This window comes from Eptatretus burgeri, chromosome 13 (assembly GCF_056783735.1).
Source record: "Eptatretus burgeri isolate ZD-2024b chromosome 13, Ebu_testis_v1, whole genome shotgun sequence".
Lineage (NCBI taxonomy): Eukaryota > Metazoa > Chordata > Myxini > Myxiniformes > Myxinidae > Eptatretus > Eptatretus burgeri.
The window spans coordinates 82,844,010-82,865,683 of NC_140973.1; the positions used below are offsets into that span (position 1 = coordinate 82,844,010).

Below are 21,674 nucleotides of genomic sequence, written 5' to 3' on the forward strand. Positions count from 1 at the left end.
CTTTCTTTTCACGGCACAATCAATTTATGTGAATGAAAAACAACCGTAAACGCGTCTCATAAGTAATCATCCTCCGTGGTATTAAAGCAAGGGTTTAATGCTGGCATGGAAATCATGAAGAACAACACAATGAACAAAAACTTGAACAACAAGCAAAATAAACCTGATGAAATGAGGCAAAATCCCAAACACTTCCTCGTTTCAAACACCGACGGTATCGGAGATGACGAAGATGAACTATCCATGTGGCTTGCACTGGGATTTGAAAGAGCAACTACGGGATGGTTACGTGGGGTCTTTAAAGGAGGCGTGAAAGTAATACGCCAAATAACGTGAGATACTGCCTCATGTTAACGTAGCTGCGACGACAGTTCGAGGGCAGTATACTCAAGGCAAATCACAGGTAAAGGCCATTTTGCCTATCCTACCTGTGCAATGTTCCGATCACCGAGTACTGCAGATGGTTAAATTATCAAATTAACTCAAAGCACAGATTGATCTTTCTTCACTGACACTACACAGCTCACCTCGATCATATTTGTGTCTTCTCCTTCATTTGAACTGAAAAAACTGATACCTTCGACAACTCACAAAACCAAAGAGAAAGAGAACAGGCTGGTGGATCATCATGGCGATGCCATGTTCCTGTGTCCTATGTTCAAACCCCTTCTGGTACTCTGCACCGTTCAGAGTTGCTGTATGTACATGCAGACACACACACACTGTAAAATGGCAGATTTAAGTACTAGACAACTGACTTCATGGGTTCTATCTTCAAAACCTCTCTGACACGATGACATGAAATGACAAAAAAAAAATAGTTTATTTATTTATTTACATGAGTAACTAATTCTATCTTAAGGCCCGGTCACACCTTGACGTTTTAGCCAGTGATGGCAATGTATTAAAATGTATGTAAAACGCTGACTTACGTTGAACTTTTGATGTTTTTTTTTTAAAGATTCGGACGTATTTATAACGACTTGGTCTTATGTATAACGCATTGGTAACGGACACAGAACGTTTCGTTGTGTTATAGATAACTTATACCAACGAATGCTGAACCTGTTGTCGGCCGACACAACCGATGCCCAACGATAGTCTAACTTAGGCATAGCGCGTTGCACGCATCGCCGACGATGTCGTGACGTAGCCTATTAAAAGGCTGACGCACAACGATTCGAATCATAACTGCCGTAGAAATGGAAGTGTCAACATCGCGGTCACACCTTGGCGATCTTGCCAGCGTATGCCGACCTAAGAAAAATGTGTCTAACACGTTGGGGCACGTCAAATACGGTATGAGTAAGTTTGGTATACGTGAGTACAACGCTAAAGTACGCTATCATACGTCGTAGTAAGTAGAGTACGTCAAGAAATTTTAAACATGTTCAAAATTTTACGACGTACTCGGCGTATGACACACGTTCCGCATGCGATGGGGATAAGTTGTACACACGATATGTGGACGCTTACACACGTCCACAAACGCTACTTATAAGCTACTCATAAGTCGAAACACGTCGCGGTAATGTCTTTTTTTACGCGAAACTTATTTCTAACTTATGTTTGACGTGCTTTGAACCAATTATTTACGTAGTCCCAACACACATCGACGTATGTAGACGTATTCCAATGACGTCTTCCGGTCGACAAAAAAAAAAATGAATGTGTTTCTAGCTTACAACTGCCATATAAAGACGTGTTCCCAGCGGTTTTGGGAATTGGTATATAAAAGTGCTGCTCATAAAAGGGGAACCCAACAGTGTTTGAGTCCTTTTTGAGTCGATGTCCATGTCAGCAGTAACAGTATCAGTATCAGTATCAGTATTAGTATTAGTATTAGTAGTAGTTTGTTCATGTTTGGCAGTAGTAGGTGAGTGTGAGGGGGAGGGTGTGGGTTATGATGGATCGTCCTTGCGTTTAACGATTTAACTGATAAACTAAACGATTTAAATGGCTGCATCTCCACTATTGAAAGTAGACGCTTGCGCTCAACAATTGGATTTTTTTTTACACTCAACGACTTTTAAACGGTACCACTCAGCTATTTTCATTGTTTACAATGAACGATTTAAATTGCTGTCACTCGCCTTTGTTTTTTGACGCTGGGGTTTGGAAATTTGAAGCGTTTTTTTCTGAACGTGTTAAAACGCTCAAACTCGACTATTTTAAATAGACGCTGCCGATGGACAATTGGAATCATAGCCAAGCTAGACATCGAAGTGTGAACATCCTCGTCATGCCGAAGAAAAGTTTGAAGAATTCTGCAAATAAGTGTCCTGGCCGTGGCCGTGGACGCTGACGCAAGGACGATCCATTATACCGACGTCTTTCAGCCTATGAGTAACTTAAAAGTAACGTCTGTCGATGTGTGGCAACGATCGCGTAACGTGCCAACAACACGTTAATCATAGGTTAGAAATAAGTTTCGGGTACGCTAAACATTACCTCGGCGTGTCTCAACTTATGATTAACTTACAAGTAGCATGTGTTGACGTCTGTCAACGATCGCAGACCGTGCATACAACTTGTGGCCAGCGTAGCGGAACGTGCGAGTCATACGCCGGCATACGTCGTGAAATTTCAAGCATAAAAAAATTTGAGGACAACCAAAAAGTACAACGTTTAAAGCCAGCGTACAACGACGTATGGCTGTTTTTCAGCGTGCTCTCAATGTTATCAAAACTTACCCATAACGTATTCAACGTGTGCCAGCGTTTTAGAAAAAATCAAAAATCGGCATACGTTGGCTAAAACGTCAAGGTGTGATCGGGCCTTTAGATGACAGAATGGCTCAGATAGCATCCTCACCTTTGACCACTGTCAGGTCTGGGTTCAACTCCCACTTAAGCTATAATTTGTCAGGCTATAATTTCACAGGTAGGGTGTTAGAACAATGTCAGGTGGGCGAGGCAAAACTGGTATCGTTGGAACGATGAGATACGACAAGACTAAGTAACTACAGCAAAGGGATTGTTTTTTCCCCTGGGAGGTTGGAGGTTTAGTGGAAGGCCCAATCTCCCAGCATTTGCTGCTTGTGGATGTTAAATATCCCAAGGAGTCTTGCAAAGAAGAGGTGAGAGTACTGTGTGCTGGCATCCTGTCCAACATACAAATTCCAACCCCTAAATACAACCACTGATAATGCAATGGCAAACCATCCAGTGCATTCCCTTCCACTATTGCTTCGGCAGCATCAGTGCCATCGAAAGGACATGGTCTTTTTTACAAAAACATTTATGCAAAGCACAATTCAGGTTACTCCCAACACAGTGTCACCAAAAAACAATAACTACAAACTGCTACCCTGGTGCTTTGCAGTGCTGTCCTTTATACTAGGTTAACCAAGCTGTCCCATCCACTTGCATTCACGAGTGCACTGAAACACATGATGAGACCACTTGAAAATTTAACCGTAAGCTGGTGCCCGTGCCAAATTTCCGATCTCTGCTCTTTCACTGCAAAAACAATGGCAAGCCACCTTGTGCATTCCATCACATGAGACTGTTTCAGCAGCACCTGATTTCCAGCCCAAGAGAATGTTACATCGGAATGTACATTTTTGATTCTAGGCTTGACCTAGTGGAATAGAATCGATAGCACAAAAATCCTACGTGTCGAACAAATATCCTCATTTTGCAGCAACACATCAATATCCTATATCTAAATGTATCTGGGTTTGGACATTTTTATCCCAACTTCAATCTTTACAGATTACACTCAACAAATGAGAATACAAATGACAGGAGAAATGGTTACACCAAAGTACAAGTCGTACTTGATTGCATTTCTGTCTAAACGGTCACATTCACCGGCTGACATATATCTATATCTATCGGAAATTCGGAAAATGGCTCAGTTCTTTTGGACATCCGTATCAACAAGGTAAATTATGGGCATGTTGGTATGTACATGGCTACCAGTGCTGTTGGCCAAACCTTCTATGCCATCAAAAACATCAAGAGAGTGCAAAGTGAGGGATAAATGTTAACGCATGGACAGGTTAATATTCAAGCCTTTCTGTGGCTCTTGGTGAGGAAAGGTGTGACAGCTGAGCCAGCTCTTGGTGCAAGTCAGGTGTTTCTACGAGTTCTTCCTGCAGAGTGTGAGCGATATTCAGCTTCCCAAAATCGCGGCTTGGTACCAGCACGCGAACTACTTGCAAACACCGTTCCTTCAACGAGTACACTGGAGGAGGGGTAAAGAAAAGGATGCGGACATGAAAATCCCCTACTCACAAGTAACGATGTGAACTTTAATCAATAAATAGGCAAGCAAATAAATGCAAATGAAGCAGCTAATCACAGGCAAAGTAAAGAATTTTATTTGGCTTGAGCCATTTCTACTGAATTTTTTTTAAGATTTCCTTTTTCAAGCACCTGAGCCCAATACAATTCTTAACTAAGACACACTTCAATGTTGCCAGATATGCCTCCACCCATATTATTACATCATTATACATACTTGTACCAAGTTTGATTTATATCCCTGAAACCATATGTAAAATATTAAATAATTCTATTCCGCATGAACACGAGATCACAATTGTGACGTTTCACGACGATTAATGAAGCGGTTCAAGAGAAATTTTTTTTAGATCGTTCAATCCAATATGTTTGCCAGGCCATGTGACCTATTAATGATTCATGGACACCCAGGTATCCCCAAGGCTTGGGGAACATGTGGGTGAAGTTTCCCCTCGATCTGTCAAGCCGTTCTGGAGAAGGTTTTTTTAAGTTTTATGTTTCAAAAAAAACAGCTTCCAAACAATGTGACCGATGACATCACAGGTGGAGAACTTTTTGTTCCTCAGGGATAGGCGATCATCATCACACCTGTAAGGTTTCACCTCGATCAGTTCAACCTTTTAAGAGAAGATTTTTCAATGTTTTTATGTTAAAATTTATTTGGCTGCCAAACCACATGACCAATGACGTCAGTTTTTTTTTTTGTCCCCCGGATACAATTTAGCCTTAAGTGACCCTCAAAAATTTTCATACTGATCGGATAAAGCGTTTCATGCATGCAAGTATGACGTCATAACGAAGCCACCTGTGACGTCCAAAAAAAAAATAATACGGTAATCCCTCGTTTCTCGCGGGGGTTACGTTCCAAACCTCCCCACACTTAGTGAAAATCCGCGATGAATGGATGCCTCCCCAAAAAAGACTCGTCTGGTCTGGTCGGTTTGGGAGTGATCGGGTTTGAGGTGCCTGAGACCGACTCGTCTGGTCGGTTTGGCAGTGATTAGGTTTGAGGTGCCGGAGATCGACTCGTCTGGTCTGGTCGGTTTGGCAGTGATTGGGTTTGAGGTGCCGGAGATCGACTCGTCTGGTCTGGTCGGTTTGGCAGTGATTGGGTTTGAGGTGCCGGAGATCGACTCGTCTGGTCTGGTCGGTTTTGAGGTGCTGGGTACGAGCAGTGCTCGTCCAACGGCGGCAAACCTTTTTCCTTCCTGAAGCATATATCGAGCACCTTAACCTTCTCCTGGAGCGTCAGACCTTCCTCTGGCGCTTCGGTTCCTTGCCAGAAGCCTTAGAAGGTGCAGGGCGTTTGGGCGGCATCGTGGGGCTTGGAGAAAAAAAAAAAAACGTAGAAAATATTCGAAGTTCACAAGCGAAACTTTGTCTCGTGCGTTGTGTGACTGGTCAAGCACCACGCGTTATTTATTGCTTAAATAATTTATATTTTATATATCATTACCGCGATGTACCGGGGGAATCCGCAGAAAAAATTAGTTACGTTCCAAGGGAAAACCCGCGATGAACCGGGGGCGCGATTGGCGAATAAAGCGGGGGTTGACTGTACACTTTCCCATGGAGACTACTTTCAAAGATAGAGGTCCAAAGTTTTTCCTTTTTTCCAACATGGCTGCCACACTATGTGATTTATGACGACATGATTATCATTAAAACATTCTGCGTGAGGAGTCGCACCGCTGGTGAAAATTTCATGTCAATCGGATAAGCGGTTGCAGAGAAAAAAGAGAAAATTAGCACGGACGGACGTACATACGGAGAGACGGACAACCCAAAAACATAATGAAAACGGCGGGCCATGGCTTGAGCATCCCAGAGCAAAGAGAACGAAAAGTATTGGGATGTTTGTGGTTGCATCCGCCACAACTCACCTGGTAGGGTAATGTGGATAGGGATGTAACGGACATTGCCATCCTGCTCAACAACACCTTGCGGAGGGAAAAATACTTCCTTCCCATTTACAAGAAGCTTGTCACCCGAAACAACATCTCTGAACAACCATGGATGTCCTGCACAAACAAGAGAAACGTGCACCGATTGAAATAGAACTCTTCATCAACTAGCACTCGAATACAGAGACGTGCTTGGCCACCACATTACAGGCTCTAAGTTTATCGGACAAAGTACTTCGAGTCAAACCAATTTGATTTTCAACAAAGGCAAAGAAGCTGCATTTCAACAAACATCTGATGCAAAGTTTTGTTTTCCAACTGCAGGGAAATAAAGCAATAAATAAACACACAAAATGTCTGAACAACGATTTTAAAAATAAACAAAAGATGAAGCAACAAATAAATAAATATGCCCAATATATCATGGGTTCTCAGAGACGTTATAATACGAGCAGAACCAGTGGCAAAAATACCAAGATTTAAAAAAAAAAACAGAGAAAAAGGAATGTTTTTATGATTGTGCTGTTTAAAATAGATTAAAACTGGGAGGTTCAATACGGAATGTCTTGAGTTGTTCTCATCGATGCACCCGGCGCTTAAAGAAAAGGGGAGAGTAAAATGGATTCAACAGCTTATTAATTTATTCAAATAATTTGATTGGGTAAACGTACCATGGGTTATATGAAGATAATAGGCTTATGAACGAAGTATAGGCTGTTCACAAAGTCTTGTTCTATTTTTTATTTTATCACCACCAAACCAAAAGATCAATACAACGACAACTTTTTTTTGCATTTTGTCCCAGAATTCGTAAAGTTTGTGTTCTTCAGTTTACCTCAACATGTGCACCTTAGGGCCCTGTCACACCTTGACGTTTTAGCTAGGAATGGCAACGTATAAAAATGCACGTAAAACGTTGGCGTACGCTGAAGTTTTGAGGTTTTTTTTAAAGTTTTGGTCGTATGCATAACGTATTAGTAACGGGCACAGAACGTTTCGTTGTCTTATAGATAACTTATACCAACGAATGCTTCGCGTGTTGTCGGCGTTCACAACCTATGCCCAACGATAGTTTAACTTAGTCATAGCGCGCTGCACGTATCGCCGACGAACTCGTCGCGTTCTCTGTTAAAAACCTGCCGCACACAGATTTAAATCATAACCGCCTGAAAATTGGAAGTGTCAACATCGCAGTCACACCTTGACGATTTAGCCAGCGTATGCTGACCTGTGAAAAATGTGTCTAAAACGCTGGGACACGTCGAATACGGTCTGGGTAAGTTGTGTATACGTTAGGAGCACGATGAAAAACAATGAAATACGCTGGCATATTACGTGGTACGTCTAGTACGTCGTGAAATTTCAAGCATGCTGAAAATTTTACGACGTACTCGACGTATGGCTCACAAGTTCCGCATACGCTGGCACAAGTTCTCGGCACGCTCCACAATAGTTTACACACGTCGGCCACACGTTAATTGTAAGTTACTCATCAGTCGAAACACGTCGAGGTAATGCTAAGCATAACCGAAACTTAATTTTTAACCTACGAGTAACGTGCTTTGAACCTATGTGTAGCGTGCTTTGAACCTATGTGTAGCGTGCTTTGAACCTATGTGTAACGTATCTCAAACACACATTGGTGTATGTAGACTAATTTGATTGACGTCTTCCAGACGACCACAGAACTTACTGAACGTGTTTCTAACTTACAGCTACCGTATAATGGCGTATTGGCAGCGTTTAGGGGAATTGGTATATACAAATGGGCTTCACAAGAGGAACCCGTCAGTGTTCCAGACTCCATGTTGAGTAGATGTCAATGTCAGTAGCGGTGGCAGTAGCAGTAGTAATAGTAGTAGTAGTTCGAGAGAATTTAGTGATGTCGATGTTGGTAGTAGTAGTAGCAGTAGTAGTAGCAGTAGTAGTAGTTCGAGAGAATTTCGTGATGTCGAAGTTAGTAGTAGTAGTAGTCGTTCGAGAGAATTTAGTGATGTCGATGTTGGTAGTAGTAATAGTAGTAGTAGTAGTAGTCAGGTCAGGTATGGGAGCATGTGCCAGAACAGCGCGTCGCTGCGTCCACTTTCCGCCGGTACTCCAGGGGCCTCCGTCTGGCCATCCCCCAGGCAGATACCAGGCCCATCCCAATCTCCTTGAGATGATGGTCAACCTGCTGCAACCATGAGGCACGTGGTCGGCCCACTGGTCTCCTCCACTCATGAGACTCCCTCGCTGAGAGAATCTGGTGAGCAGGATCAGCGTCAGGAAAACGAGCCACATGTCCATACAGCCGCAACTGATGCTCACGGACTATGCAGGTAACAAATCTCATCCGAGTCTCTCTCAGCAACCGCTCGTTGGACACAAAATCCGACCAGCGATAGCCAAGGATTCTCCGAAGACACCTGGTACCAAAGGAATTAAGTCTCCGTCTCAGATCCTTGGTCAGAGTCCAAGTCTCGCACCCATAGAGCAAGACTGGAAATACCAAGGACCTGAAGACTCGGACTTTCGTCCTCCCGCACAGGTACCGGCAGCTCCACACCCCATGATCCAGTGAATCCATGACTCCCCAGGCCCGACCCAGACGTCTATTGACCTCTGACTCGCAGCCAGCACATACATGAATATCACTGCCAAGGTAAGTGAATCTCTCAATGACCTCAACATCCTCACCACAAACAGACACAGACAGGACAGCAGCATCCAAGATGTCACCAAAAGCCTGGATCTTAGTTTTGACCCAAGAAACCCGTAATCCCAGCGGCTCTGACTCCTCATTCAGCACCTCGAGGGCCCCCAAAAGGATGTCTAAAGTCTCTGCAAAGATGACTGCATCATCTGCAAAATCAAGGTCCGAGATCTTGACATTCCCAAACGATGCACCGCAACTTGATCTCTCCGACATCCTCCCTAAAATCCAGTCCATACAAGTGCTGAAAAGTGTGGGGGCAAGTACACATCCCTGACGAACTCCAGTAACAACTGGAAATAAGTCAGAGATGGTACCACCACACTTCACAGCACTCTCAGTACCAGAGTAGAGTTCAGACATCAGATTGATCAGTTTTGGTGGCACCCCACGAAGACCAAGAATCCTCCAGAGGACATCCCGATTCACTGAATCGAACGCTTTACAGAGATCAACATAGGCTGCAAGCAGCCCCTGCCGAAACTCTCATCTGCGTTCGGTGAGGACACGAAGGGCAAGGATACGGTCAATCGTTGACCTCTTTGGTGTAAAGCCTGACTGCTCTGGACGCTGGTGCTCAAGCAGATGGTGGCGAACCCGATCAAGAATTATCCGAGCAAAGACCTTGCCCGGCACTGAGAGCAGGGTCACCTCTTGGTAGTTGTTGCAGTCTTGGCGATCACCCTTCCCTTTCCAGAGAGGGACAACAAGGCCCCTCTTCCAGTCAGTTGGGATGATGCCTGTGTTCCAGGCAGAGCACAAAACTGCATGCAACGACACGAGTGCAGCATTTCCACCAGCCTTGAGAAGTTCAGCATGGATGTCACAGATCCCTGGAGCTTTGCCCCATTTCAACTGGTTCACCGCAGCCCATGTTTCCACAAGCGAAGGTGGACCACAGTTGATTCGAGGGTCAGCAACAGGGATTGTAACACCCCTGACGTCCAACTCGACAGCTGGGGGATCAGCCTGGTACAACCGCTCAAAGCAACCGGCCCAGCGGGCCTTCACTTCAGACTCCTCTGTCAAGAGCCTACCACTCTCTGCTCGAATTGCAGTGCTCCGAGGGATGGGCTTGGATGAACGTAATGCGCGAATTCCCCTGTAAGCGGGACGAGAATCACCTGTCCACAGGTGATGCTCTACCCCCTCACAGATTCCTCGCACATAGGCCTCCTTGTCCACCCTCAGTGCACGTACAGTTTTACGCCTCAGCTCCCTGAACAGCTCAGCTCTGCCATTCAGCCTGGCCCTGCGACTCTGGTCAATGGTATCCAGTGTCCCTTGAGAGACAAAATTCTTCTTTGCCCTGCGGTGAGCTCCAAGACATCCACCGGCAACATCAAGGACGGTGGTCTTGAAGGCGCTCCACAGCTCTTCAGGACCCCCCAAAGCACCCAGACCCCCCAAGTTTCCACTCAGCCTGTTCGCAAACTCCTCAGCTACTCTCTCATCCCTGAGCTTGGCAACATCCAGCCGAGGCTGGGATGGTACCATTCTCCAGGATTTAAGGAGCAGCTTTAGAGTTGCTACAACAAGCCTGTGGTCAGTATTGAGGAACTGAGCACTCCGGTAGACCCTGCAGTTCTGGATCATCCTCCAACGACTGTCAATGAGGACATGGTCAATCTCCTTTGCCACACCGCCAGCGTTGGAATACCAAGTCCAGCGATGAGCTTGTGGGCGCTGAAACCATGAACCAGCCACCCTAAGTCCATGACTTCTTGCAAAGTCAAGGAACTTAGTGCTGTTCTGGTTCATAGTTCCTGACCCATGGTTACCAACACACACCTCATAACCATCCCTATCAGTTCCAGTCGATGCATTGAAATCCCCCAAGACTAGAAGTGTATCTCGTCTGGGGCACTGATCAACCACAGACTCGAGTGTGGCGTAGAATGCATCCTTCACGGTGAGATCACTCACCTCAGTCGGCGCATAAACAGAGACCAGGGAAATGACACCTAAGGAGTGACGAATCCTTAATCTCATAATAGGCTCGTTGACCGGTGTTACCTCAATTATCATTGGGGTCAGCTTATTGGACACAGCTACAGCAACTCCTTGGGTATGGTAACCATCAGAGCGACCAGACCAATAGTAGGTGTAACCACCCACCATTATCTCGCCGCAATCCGGTCTCCGAACCTCAGAGAGAGCTGCAATCCCGATATCCAAATGCTTGAGCTCAGATGATAACAGACGACAGGTGATCATCCTCTCTTAGGGATAGGACATTCCAGGCACCCACCCGAAGGGACCGCTTAAGGTTAACCCAAGGAGACCGCCGTCTGGTGGACGACACCTCAGCACCACTCCGACACACTCTCCCGCAATCTGACCCAGGGATGTTACCCCGTGGTTTCCCTCCTATCATCAAAGATTGGGGGTCCCGAAGGCTTTGCCCCAATCCCGTCATCTGGTGAGCTGCCCTGCGAAGGGAAGCAGCACAGGAGTTACTCCCACGGATTGGGTTTTCAGATTTTTTTGCGTTTTGCGGAATGAAGGGTTTTACGGTGGCCGGAGTGCAAATCCTGCCACCAACCTCCTAATAAGAAGTAACCCAACTGCAGGAGGACGTCTGTAGACACAGTTGGGCACTAGATATGGATGGCCGTTGGCTCACAAGGAGCTCCTCCGCCCTTTGACAGGTTTTGTTTTTAATCCTGCTGGGTGTCCATATCCAAACACCCCCCTCACCAGAAAACCTGGTGGGGGAGACGGTTTAGTCGCCGACAACCCGACCATGGAACAGGTTAGTACAGGTTTACATGGTACCTGTAGCAGGTCACAGATCGAACCTGACCTGACATCAGGTAGTAGTAGTAGTCGTAGTACTTTCAAGTAACGTGTTGCAAAGTGTGAACAACGTTCGTGTAGCGTGCTTACAAAACGTTACTCATAGGTTAGAAATAAGTTTCGGGTACGCTAAACATTACCTCGACGCGTTTCGACTTATGAGTAACTTACAAGTAACGTGCTTCGACGTGTGTCAACGATCGCATAACGTGCCTTCAACTTATGGCCAGCGTAGCGGAACGTGTGAGTCATACGCCGGCATACGTCGTAAAATTTCAAGCATGAAAAAATTTGAGGAAAAACCCAAAAGTTCAACGTTGAAAGCCAGCGTACTACCACTTATGGCAGTGTTTTTCAGCGTGGTCTTAACATATACAAAACGTACCCATAACTTATTTGACGCGTGCCAGCGTTTTAGACAAATTTTTCATAGATCGGCATACGCTGGCTAAATCGTCAAGGTGTGACAGGGCCTTTAAGTGCCACATAGCACATCCATGCGATAAACCATTCAAGCCACATGTTGGCCAATATATCCCTCGTCACACTGGTGACCCATCCATCCATCGGGACCATACTCTGCGCAGAGCGTTGGTGCTGCCTAAACAGTCTCCTTGGCTATTAGGCACAATCCTGGACGGGTCGCCACTCCGACACAGTTTTCCAGCATGCTGGCACTCATTTTGCCGACCTCAGAAGGATGACGGGCAGAGCCAACCCTACCTGGTATTAATTCAACAGCTGAGTGGGATTTGAACTCAGGACCCTCAGATCCCAAGCCCACCACTCTTTGTTTTTTATATTTTCATTTCACCATATGTTTGGATTCATTTGAAGCAACCTTTACTTAGTAATTATTTTTTCTCCGAGGATTGTTTCCGTTTCATGGGGAGGATAGACAGACAACATGAGGCTATTTATATACACCATATAGAGTATGTAGTGTTAAATTCAAAAATCATCACATATCTTAACAGCAAAGGAAAATAAAGACAATAAAAAAAATATATCGGGAGCGATCGAGGCACACCAGCCTTGCAGCACACCAGGCAGTTGCTTATACATTGCGCAGGTTAAAATTTTTGTCTGATTGAAAAATTTAGAGTTTTCCTGTAGGTTTGGATTAAATTAAAGAAACTTTTACTTCATTTATTTTCTCTCCGAAGAGTGTTTCCATATTTCAGGGTGGGACAGAGAAACAGCATAAGCTTATTATAATAGACATGTATGACATTTGAAAATCGAGTTTGATGCTTCACATGGATTCTTCTAAAATGGGAACTAGCAATTCATCAGATGCAGAAATGGTGTAATATACACAATTTATTTCCTTCACATAACATGTAAACACATCATATGTGAATACATGTCCATGCACATGTGAAATAGTTTGTTTATAAATCACAGATACCTGAAATGGCTGTGTTTGGAGCAATTTAGGCAAATTGCTATTTCAGACATTGTCTTGGAAGTTGTGATATTTTCCATCGTTACCTTGATAAAGTTGTTGCATTCGAGCAGGTACGGCAAATAGTGGAGGTAATTGGACTTTCTCTTGGAGTTACAAAGTGTAAATCCATCCACTTTCCCTGTTGATTAATTTGTGAAATGTATCGCAGGATGGTACACACATGATGAAGTCATGGAACCACAATTATGCTCTTGGACAATAATATCATGTACTTCATCCGATTCAGGACGGCTGATGATGTGTGTTTGCTGAGCACACATTACGCTTCAACGTCTTTGTTGCTTAGCATTCTGTGCAAGTCTGTGTTGAAGTTCATCAGCCATCTCATTCTTTCTCTTGCTGCATCCTGTGCACATCTGTGTTGAAGTTCATCAGCCATCTCATTCTCCTTCCTCATTATTTTTGTTTCCACTTCCCATGCAAGTCCATGATGACGTTCATCAGCCGTTTCATTCTGTTCCCTCATTATTTTATTCATTTTGGAAATGACAGTGCCAAACGCAACACGCCACGTCCTCCAGTTTAACGTCCCTCCGATTGATGCCTTGCCCTGCATGCCAAACGCCAGGGTGGTAGTTTACAGCTGGGTCGGGATTCCAGCCCTGGAAAGGTAGCTCAAAGCCAACTGTGCAATCCTATGAGTCTCAGCTATCCTGGCAGGCCATAAAATAACAAATGCAATGCGATTGATCAATTATTTGAAACTAGCAGAGTACCCGCCCGACAGGCGATCTTGTTCCAAGCATGCAACATGTTCTTCTGACGCATGGTTTTATTTGGGTGGTGCATCGGCAAGTGACACCTCTGTATAGAAAAAATAAATAACCCACGAAGTTCCATGCAAGAAGCAAAAACATACCTACTGCTTGTAATTCAAAACACTTCACTGGACTGGCAAACATGGTGACAGGAATACTGTACATTGCAAATGGTAAAGACTTGTAAGACCCCCAGCTGGAGGTGATGATACATGATACACATTTACATAGAGAATTTGCGCCCCCCCCCCCCACACCCCAAGACCACCGGCAAAGATAAAAACACCCCTACACATTAACTGCGGTTATGCAGATCCTATGTAGCAAGTTTGGATGTAATTGGGCCAGAACTTTGAGAAGTAAAGCATCAAACAAGCAAACACAAACACCGGTCCATGAATTGTAGTGAGGATAATTAATACTGTTGCGAATTTGCGCCCGCCGGCGTGCTGACAGCCACGTCACTCGAATCGCGACCGCGTCGCCCACCGGACGGACAATTCAGTCGTGACCCTCTCGAACAACACCGGGAGCTAGTCACGGGTGGGGGTTTAACCTCACCACGACCATGCCAATTGCCCACCCACGCAGGATAGGGTTGATCGCCAAATTCGATCTACCTAAGTACCTGCGCGGATGGTTGACCGGGCGATCGTACCACGCCACAGGCTGACTCCGGACACGAACCGCTTAAGCGGTCCGTTCCGTGCTCCAGTGATAACCGAGCGGTGTTATCGTCGGCCTCGACGGTTCTGATTAATTACCGGGCGTCTTAAGCCCACTACGAACCCTTTACGTGAAGCAGGATGGAGGGTCAATAAAGAAAAGACGAAGCGAAACGGGAAAACAGTTCACACAAAGCACATTTATTTCCCGGCACACGGAAAACACACATATACAGCCAAACAGTCAAAATGCACATATAGCAACCAAAACAAAAGCAACAACGACGCAGAGTTACTACCGACTACGCACACACACGGCAACACTTATACAGTTCTACTTTACAGACGGCGCCAACACACATTTACTCAAAAGCAAAGGAAAGAAGCCACCCTCATAGACAAGGGGGCAGACAGGCCTGTAGGCCAATATGTGTGCGTGACCTGAAGGAGCGGCCAGGCCTGCGAGACCGGGGGGGTCCTACCCACGTCCTCGTGACGCGTTGGCGGACAAGCCGCAGATGTGGCCGCGTGGCTGTGCCCCGACCCCGTGCTGCTTGGCGGGTTTCGTTGGCACGACGTTTGGAGTGGGGTGGGAACGGGGCCCCCTTGTTGCACTATCTCAGCACGTGGGAAAGGGGGAATTGTTTATGCCCTGGGGGAGGGAGAATGGCTGGCTGGCTTGGGTCCCGCGACGAGCGATCCCACACCGCGACCTCGTCGCCGACCGCCGTCCTTCTCGCCTCGGACCTGAACTCCTTGGCCTCTTCCCACAACTCTTCTCAGCCGACTCCAGAACCCAACTCGATGACACTCCGATGACTTCGCCACCCGACTCGACTCTCTGCCACACCAATCACTTCGCCAACTGACTCGACTCTTCCTGCCACACCGATCACTTCGCCACCCGACTCGACTGACTTCATTCGCCTTGCGCTCGCCTTCTTATAGGCCGGTAGGACAGCTAATATGCAAATATCCGGATCAGGATGACCTCAGGGGCGGAGCCACACTCACCCATTGGTCGGAGGAAAGGGGGCGTGAATCTCCCCTGATCCCAGAATTTGCATATATCGATTTCACACAGACGCGCCTGGAGGCAGGGCCAAGCCGCCCTGCGCTTGCTAATTGGACGGAGGAAAAGTGGGCGTGTAGCGTTCTTGATCCGAATTTTCCCTCGGAAAGGCCGCTATTTGCGCTCTCCGCTCGGTGCGTTCGGCACCAATCGCCGAACGGGCCCGAGACAGCCCGACGCCCAGTGTTCACAGGTGGTGCGGGAATGGCCGTAGAAGGAGAGAGGTGAAGGTGGTGGAGGGTTTTCGGTGGTGGTTGATGGTTATGGTGCCGTTGGGAATGGCGGTGATGCGATGTTTGCGGAATTGAGTTGTGAAGGTAAAGGTCGTGGCTGTTGGTGTTGTTGTTGTTGTCTGAGCGTTGGAGCGTGGTTGTAGTTGGTGATGATGGCTGGTGTGGTGGTTAAGGTGGTTGTTGTGTGATGGCGGTTGAGACGTGGTTGGTTCAAAATAAAGATAGAACAGAAAAACGCCTAACTCAAAGGATCGCAGCCCGAATGAATCGCATAAATTCCCTCTATGCAACGGGTTTGGGGCTAACTACACATGTACTTAGAGATATCTCACCTACGGGCCATGAATGGTGGTTTGCGAATTTCCACAGCCGTAACAATACTTTACTTTTCGGATGCTTAAGATGTGTGACGTCATCATGGATATCATGCTGCTTCACACAGGAGCTTTATACTTGTGTGACTCTGGGATCAAAGAGTTCCTAAGATTTGCAACTTTTTTTTATTGTGACTACGTCTAGATAATGAAATATTTCATTGTGACGACGGTCAAAAGAATAAAGCTCAACTGGAAAAGTCCCTGAGAAAGTGTTGTGGGCGGTGTGTATGGGCATTACATCCTTCTGTCCGGCGAAAACCAAAATTACTCTTTTCGTTTGTGTACAACATACAAAGGACATATTTTAAATTTAAGATTTAAAATAAACTTATTTAACCCTCTAACACACTGAAGTCTCCTGAAGACTAAACACTCGTTCCGTGGACTTTTCAAATACAATATCGCGTTGATCAGAAAAGGCTTTTTATCCAACATGGCTGTGAGACCATGTGACGAACGATGTTGAAATTTTCAAACAATATTCCCCATGCTGCGTCGATCAAATTAAAAATTAATTATTGCTCTGAAACTGCTTCACCTTTCGATGCGAGACTTTGCAGTGATGATCCACTTGCTGCATACATTTGACTTTAAAATGACATCATCAGTCACGTGGTGTGGCAGCGACATTGGTTTCAAGGAATATATTAAAAAATTATATTTCGGAAACTGCTACAGCAATCGATGCGAAACTTTGCAGTTGTGATTCACTGCCCTTGCTCCATGTAACGCAACACGTTTCATAATGATCTGTTTCACAGTTTTGGAGAAAAGGGTTTTTTAATTTTCGGTTTTCAAATTAATATGGCTGTCAAACAACAGAACCAATGGCATTGAAAATTTGGACTCTGCCCAAGGTTTGGTGGAGGATCATGTGTGTGAAGTTTCGTTTTGATCGGATAAGGTTTGTTTTTCTATCCAAACATGGTTTGATGATGCTTAGTAAATTTTGCTTCGATCGGAAAAGCGGTTCCAGACAAAACATTATTTTATATTTTTCTTCAATCCAACATGGCCGCCAAACGACGTGACAGAAATTATTGTTTATGACCCCAGGTATACCCAGCTCATGGTGAACATGTCTGTGAAATTTCCACTCGATCTGTCGAGAAGATTTTTGAAGGTTTGAGGGTAAATCCAAGATAGCTGCCAGACTGTGTGACATATGACGTCATAGTTATCAAACTTTATTCAGCATGGATAGTCGATCATTTGTGTGCAGTAAAGTGGTTCTGGAGAAAAATTTTTCCTTTTTTTTTTTTTTCTCAAACATTATGGCTAACAAACCACATGACGGATGATGTCATAATTTTTTTCTGTGTTGAAAATTTTCCCTCGATCAACCTCACAAGTTTTCGTGCTGATCAAATGCAGCGTTCTTGTCAGATTTTGACCGGGATACCACCTCACCGATGACGTCATCGTCAAATCGCTCTTGTTCCACATGCAGAGTAGTTGCCGCTTGCCAAGTTTCAATTTTTTTCAATGCTGCGGTTTAGAATCTGGAAGCCATTTGCACGCAGACAGACAGGCAGTCCCTAAGCTGAGTTATTTCAATAAGTACGTGTTTATAGTTGGAATCCTTCCTTCTGTCTAATGGGAATTTTGTGTGTGTGCGCCAAGAGTTATTTTATAGTTAGAATTTATATATAAACTACAACAACAACAACAACAACAACAACAACAACAGCGGGCCGTCATCTCGCTCCACTGGTCACCATTGCCCACGTGTTTTTGGCTGAAGGTGTGGGCGGAGCCTCCATCGCCTCAGATAGGTGGGAGTTGCCCCGCCTACCGTGGGCCTGTCCAATGAGGGACGGCCAGTGGATCGCGCAATGGCCTCGTCCAATCAGGAGGCGAGTGGCGAGGAAAGAACCCTCCCACCTCGAGAAAAAAAAAAAAGAGACGAGAGGACGGCAGACAGAGTGTTTGTGGCGAGTGTGGCACGGTCTGTGGTCGTTGTTGAGCAGCCTGTAGTCTTGGTGCTGACAACGCCAAGTTCGTGGGTTCGAGTCCCACTGTGGTGGTTCGGGGACGGTGTGACCACACGAGGCGGGACAGGTACCCCAGCCCGGCTCTACCGAATAGACCCACGGGGTCCAGTTTCTTTTGTGTGTGTGTGTGTGTGTGCCCGTGGGCCCCGTCTGTAAGTAGAATTGTATGCGTTTTCCCTTCCTTGTAAATTACATTTTCTTTTATTCGTGATAACTCTGCTCTTTTTCTGCTCCCCCTCCCCGATTATTGTTATAAATAAACCCCTGTAAATGTTCCAGCTCGTTGTTCGTGCTTTCCTTCATTAGCCTAGCATGGTGCATATTCAGAATTGGTGAAGCCGTTCGTGCCGTAAATTGTTCATTTGGTCTGGCGTGGCTTTGGTAGCTTCCGCTCGGTTACGCCGGATCTGAGTCGGTGATAGCGACTCGGTTCGGACATTGTCGGCCGAGGGTGTGGTTTCCTCGGTAGGTAGACGACGTGGGTACTTAGGTATATTGAAATTAGACAATTAACCCTACCCCCACGCCATCGAAATATTGGCGACCACGGTCCGCTAAGGGACCCGTGACCTTTCGGACTTATCTGAGAGTCACGACCTAAATTCCGGGTGTTCGGTGGGAGATGACTGCACTGCTCCATCTGGTGGTCGTTTATTGCCACCAACCCCCGGCCCACAACAATATGACGTCATAATTATCATTAAAAATTCTACATGACAAGTGGCATCTGTGGTCAAAATTGTGTCAATCGGGTAAGTGGTTGCAGAGAAAACAGAAAATTTGCATGTCCGTACGGACGGACGCACGTACAACCCGAAAACACCATGTCACCGGCAACATCGTCACCGGAGGCATTAAAAAAAAGGCATAAATGTCCTGGTTGTTGGGGTGGGGAGGAAGGAGGGTGACTGACAAGCTAGACATGGTTAGAACATGGTTACAGCGTACACCTTGTGGTGCATCTTCCTACAAGTGGTAGAGACCGTACACCTTGTGGTGCATCTTCCTACAAGTGGTAGGGACCGTACACCTTGTGGTGCATCTTCCTACAAGTGGTAGGGACCATACACCTTGTGGTGCATCTTCCTATAAGTGGTAGGGACTGTACACCTTGTGGTGCATCTTCCTATAAGTGGTAGGGACCGTACACCTTGTGGTGCATCTTCATACAAGTGGTAGGGACCGTACACCTTGTGGTGCATCTTCATACAAGTGGTAGGGACCGTACACCTTGTGGTGCATCTTCCTACAAGTGGTAGGGACCGTACACCTTGTGATGCATCTTCCTACAAGTGGTAGGGACCGTACACCTTGTGATGCATCTTCCTACAAGTGGTAGGGACCGTACACCTTGTGATGCATCTTCCTACAAGTGGTAGGGACCGTACACCTTGTGATGCATCTTCCTTCAAGTGGTAGGGACCGTACACCTTGTGATGCATCTTCCTACAAGTGGTAGGGACCGTACACCTTGTGATGCATCTTCCTTCAAGTGGTAGGGACCGTACACCTTGTGGTGCATCTTCCTACCGATGAAACACCAAACTGACACCATGCACTCCGGTCAGGAATGGAACCCAGACGAGACAGTTCACAGGTAAGCAAATATGCTGCTTCCTGTCATACAACTGGCTGTTTCTGATAAACCAGAAAAATCAGGAACAAGGGTGAAGGAAAGTGTACATGTGATTTGTATGTGTGTATATGTACACACGTGTGTGATTTGTATGTGTGTATATGTACACACGTGTGTGATTTGTATGTGTGTATATGTACACACGTGTGTGATTTGTATGTGTGTATATGTACACACGTGTGTGATTTGTATGTGTGTATATGTACACACGTGTGTGATTTGTATGTGTGTATATGTGTACACGTGTGTGATTTGTATGTGTGTATATGTACACACGTGTGTGTGATTTGTGTGTGTGTATATGTACACGTGTGTGTGATTTGTATGTGTGTATATGTGTACACGTGTGTGATTTGTATGTGTGTATGTGTACACGTGTGTGATTTGTGTGTGTGTATATGTACACACGTGTGTGTGATTTGTGTGTGTGTATATGTACACACGGGTGTGTGATTTGGGTGTGTGTATATGTACACACGTGTGTGTGATTTGTGTGTGTGTGTATATGTGTACACACGTGTGTGATTTGTATGTGTGTATATGTGTACACGTGTGTGATTTGTGTGTGTGTATATGTACACACGTGTGTGTGATTTGTGTGTGTGTATATGTACACACGTGTGTGTGATTTGTGTGTGTGTATATGTACACACGTGTGTGTGATTTGTGTGTGTGTATATGTACACACGTGTGTGTGATTTGTATGTGTGTATATGTGTACACACGTGTGTGATTTGTATGTGTGTATATGTGTACACACGTGTGTGATTTGTATGTGTGTATATGTGTACACGTGTGTGTGATTTGTATGTATACACGTGTGTGTGATTTGTATGTGTGTATGTATACATACATGTGCAAGTACGTGTGTGTGCGTGTGTGTGTGTATGTATGTATCTGTGTGCATGCGCGCGCGCGCACACACACACACACACACACACACACACACACACACACACACACACACACACACACACACACACACACACACACACGCACACACGCACATGCACGTGCACGTGCGTGTATGTGTGTGTGTGTGTGTGTGTGTGTGTGTGTGTGTGTGTGTGTGTGTGTGTGTGTGTGTGTGTGTGTGTGTGTGTGTGTGTGTGTGTGTGTGTGTGTGTGTGTGTGTGTGTGTGTGTGGTGACGTTCGTTCGTTGCGGAACCACCCGAATCCAGAACACGTACCAACGTAGGTGTGCATGGCTCGGGCACGATGCGGAAGAATGTCAGGATAGCTCTGCGGCTCGCCTTTATAATTCAGCCACACGGGCCGCACTCGCCGAGACGACGCATTACAGAAAACGACAAAGGAACGAACAAGGCTCGGTCCGGATCGCAGAAGCATTGGGCCGGATCCCTGCGAAACACCAACTTCCAAGCCGCGCATAGAGGCAAACGAAATGACGTAATTTAAATTGTACAAAGCGCCTCCGAGGCAGATCATCGCCGCGTAAAGGTCACTTCAGATCGAATAACTACCTGGCGGGCATTATTATTATTATCAATGTCAGCAGAGCGGCGACGTGGGAGGAGTGACGTCAAAATCGTCATTGAGTCCTTCTGATTGGAAGTTCATAACATTTAAAAATGGAATCATTAAAAATGTCCATAACACGTCACATCCTGTCAGGGCCGAGTCCGGGACTTGGAAAATGATACTCCGACGGCGAACACCTGCACTTTGTATTTCGTCATCGATATTTAGGTTCGGACTTGTGGGTTTTACTGTAACTAGAGACTTATTATCGATATTTGGGTTCGGACGTGTGGGTTTTACTGTAATTAGAGTCTTATTATCGATATTTGGGTCAGGGCTT

The 21,674-nt window shown here is 45.7% G+C and overlaps 1 protein-coding gene across 1 annotated transcript; it reads right to left on the reverse strand.

Moving 5' to 3' along the window:
* Positions 1 to 76: 76 nt before the first annotated feature.
* LOC147014920 (von Hippel-Lindau disease tumor suppressor-like) lies at positions 77 to 21,343 on the reverse strand. The gene is made up of 3 exons (XM_085853391.1): positions 21,043 to 21,343; positions 6,134 to 6,271; positions 77 to 4,191 (listed from the first exon to the last, which is right to left on the reverse strand). Exons 1-3 carry the CDS (start codon positions 21,299 to 21,301, stop codon positions 4,007 to 4,009), a joined length of 582 nt encoding a protein of 193 aa, XP_085709517.1. The 5' UTR covers positions 21,302 to 21,343; the 3' UTR covers positions 77 to 4,006.
* Between the last annotated feature and the right edge of the window lie 331 nt (positions 21,344 to 21,674).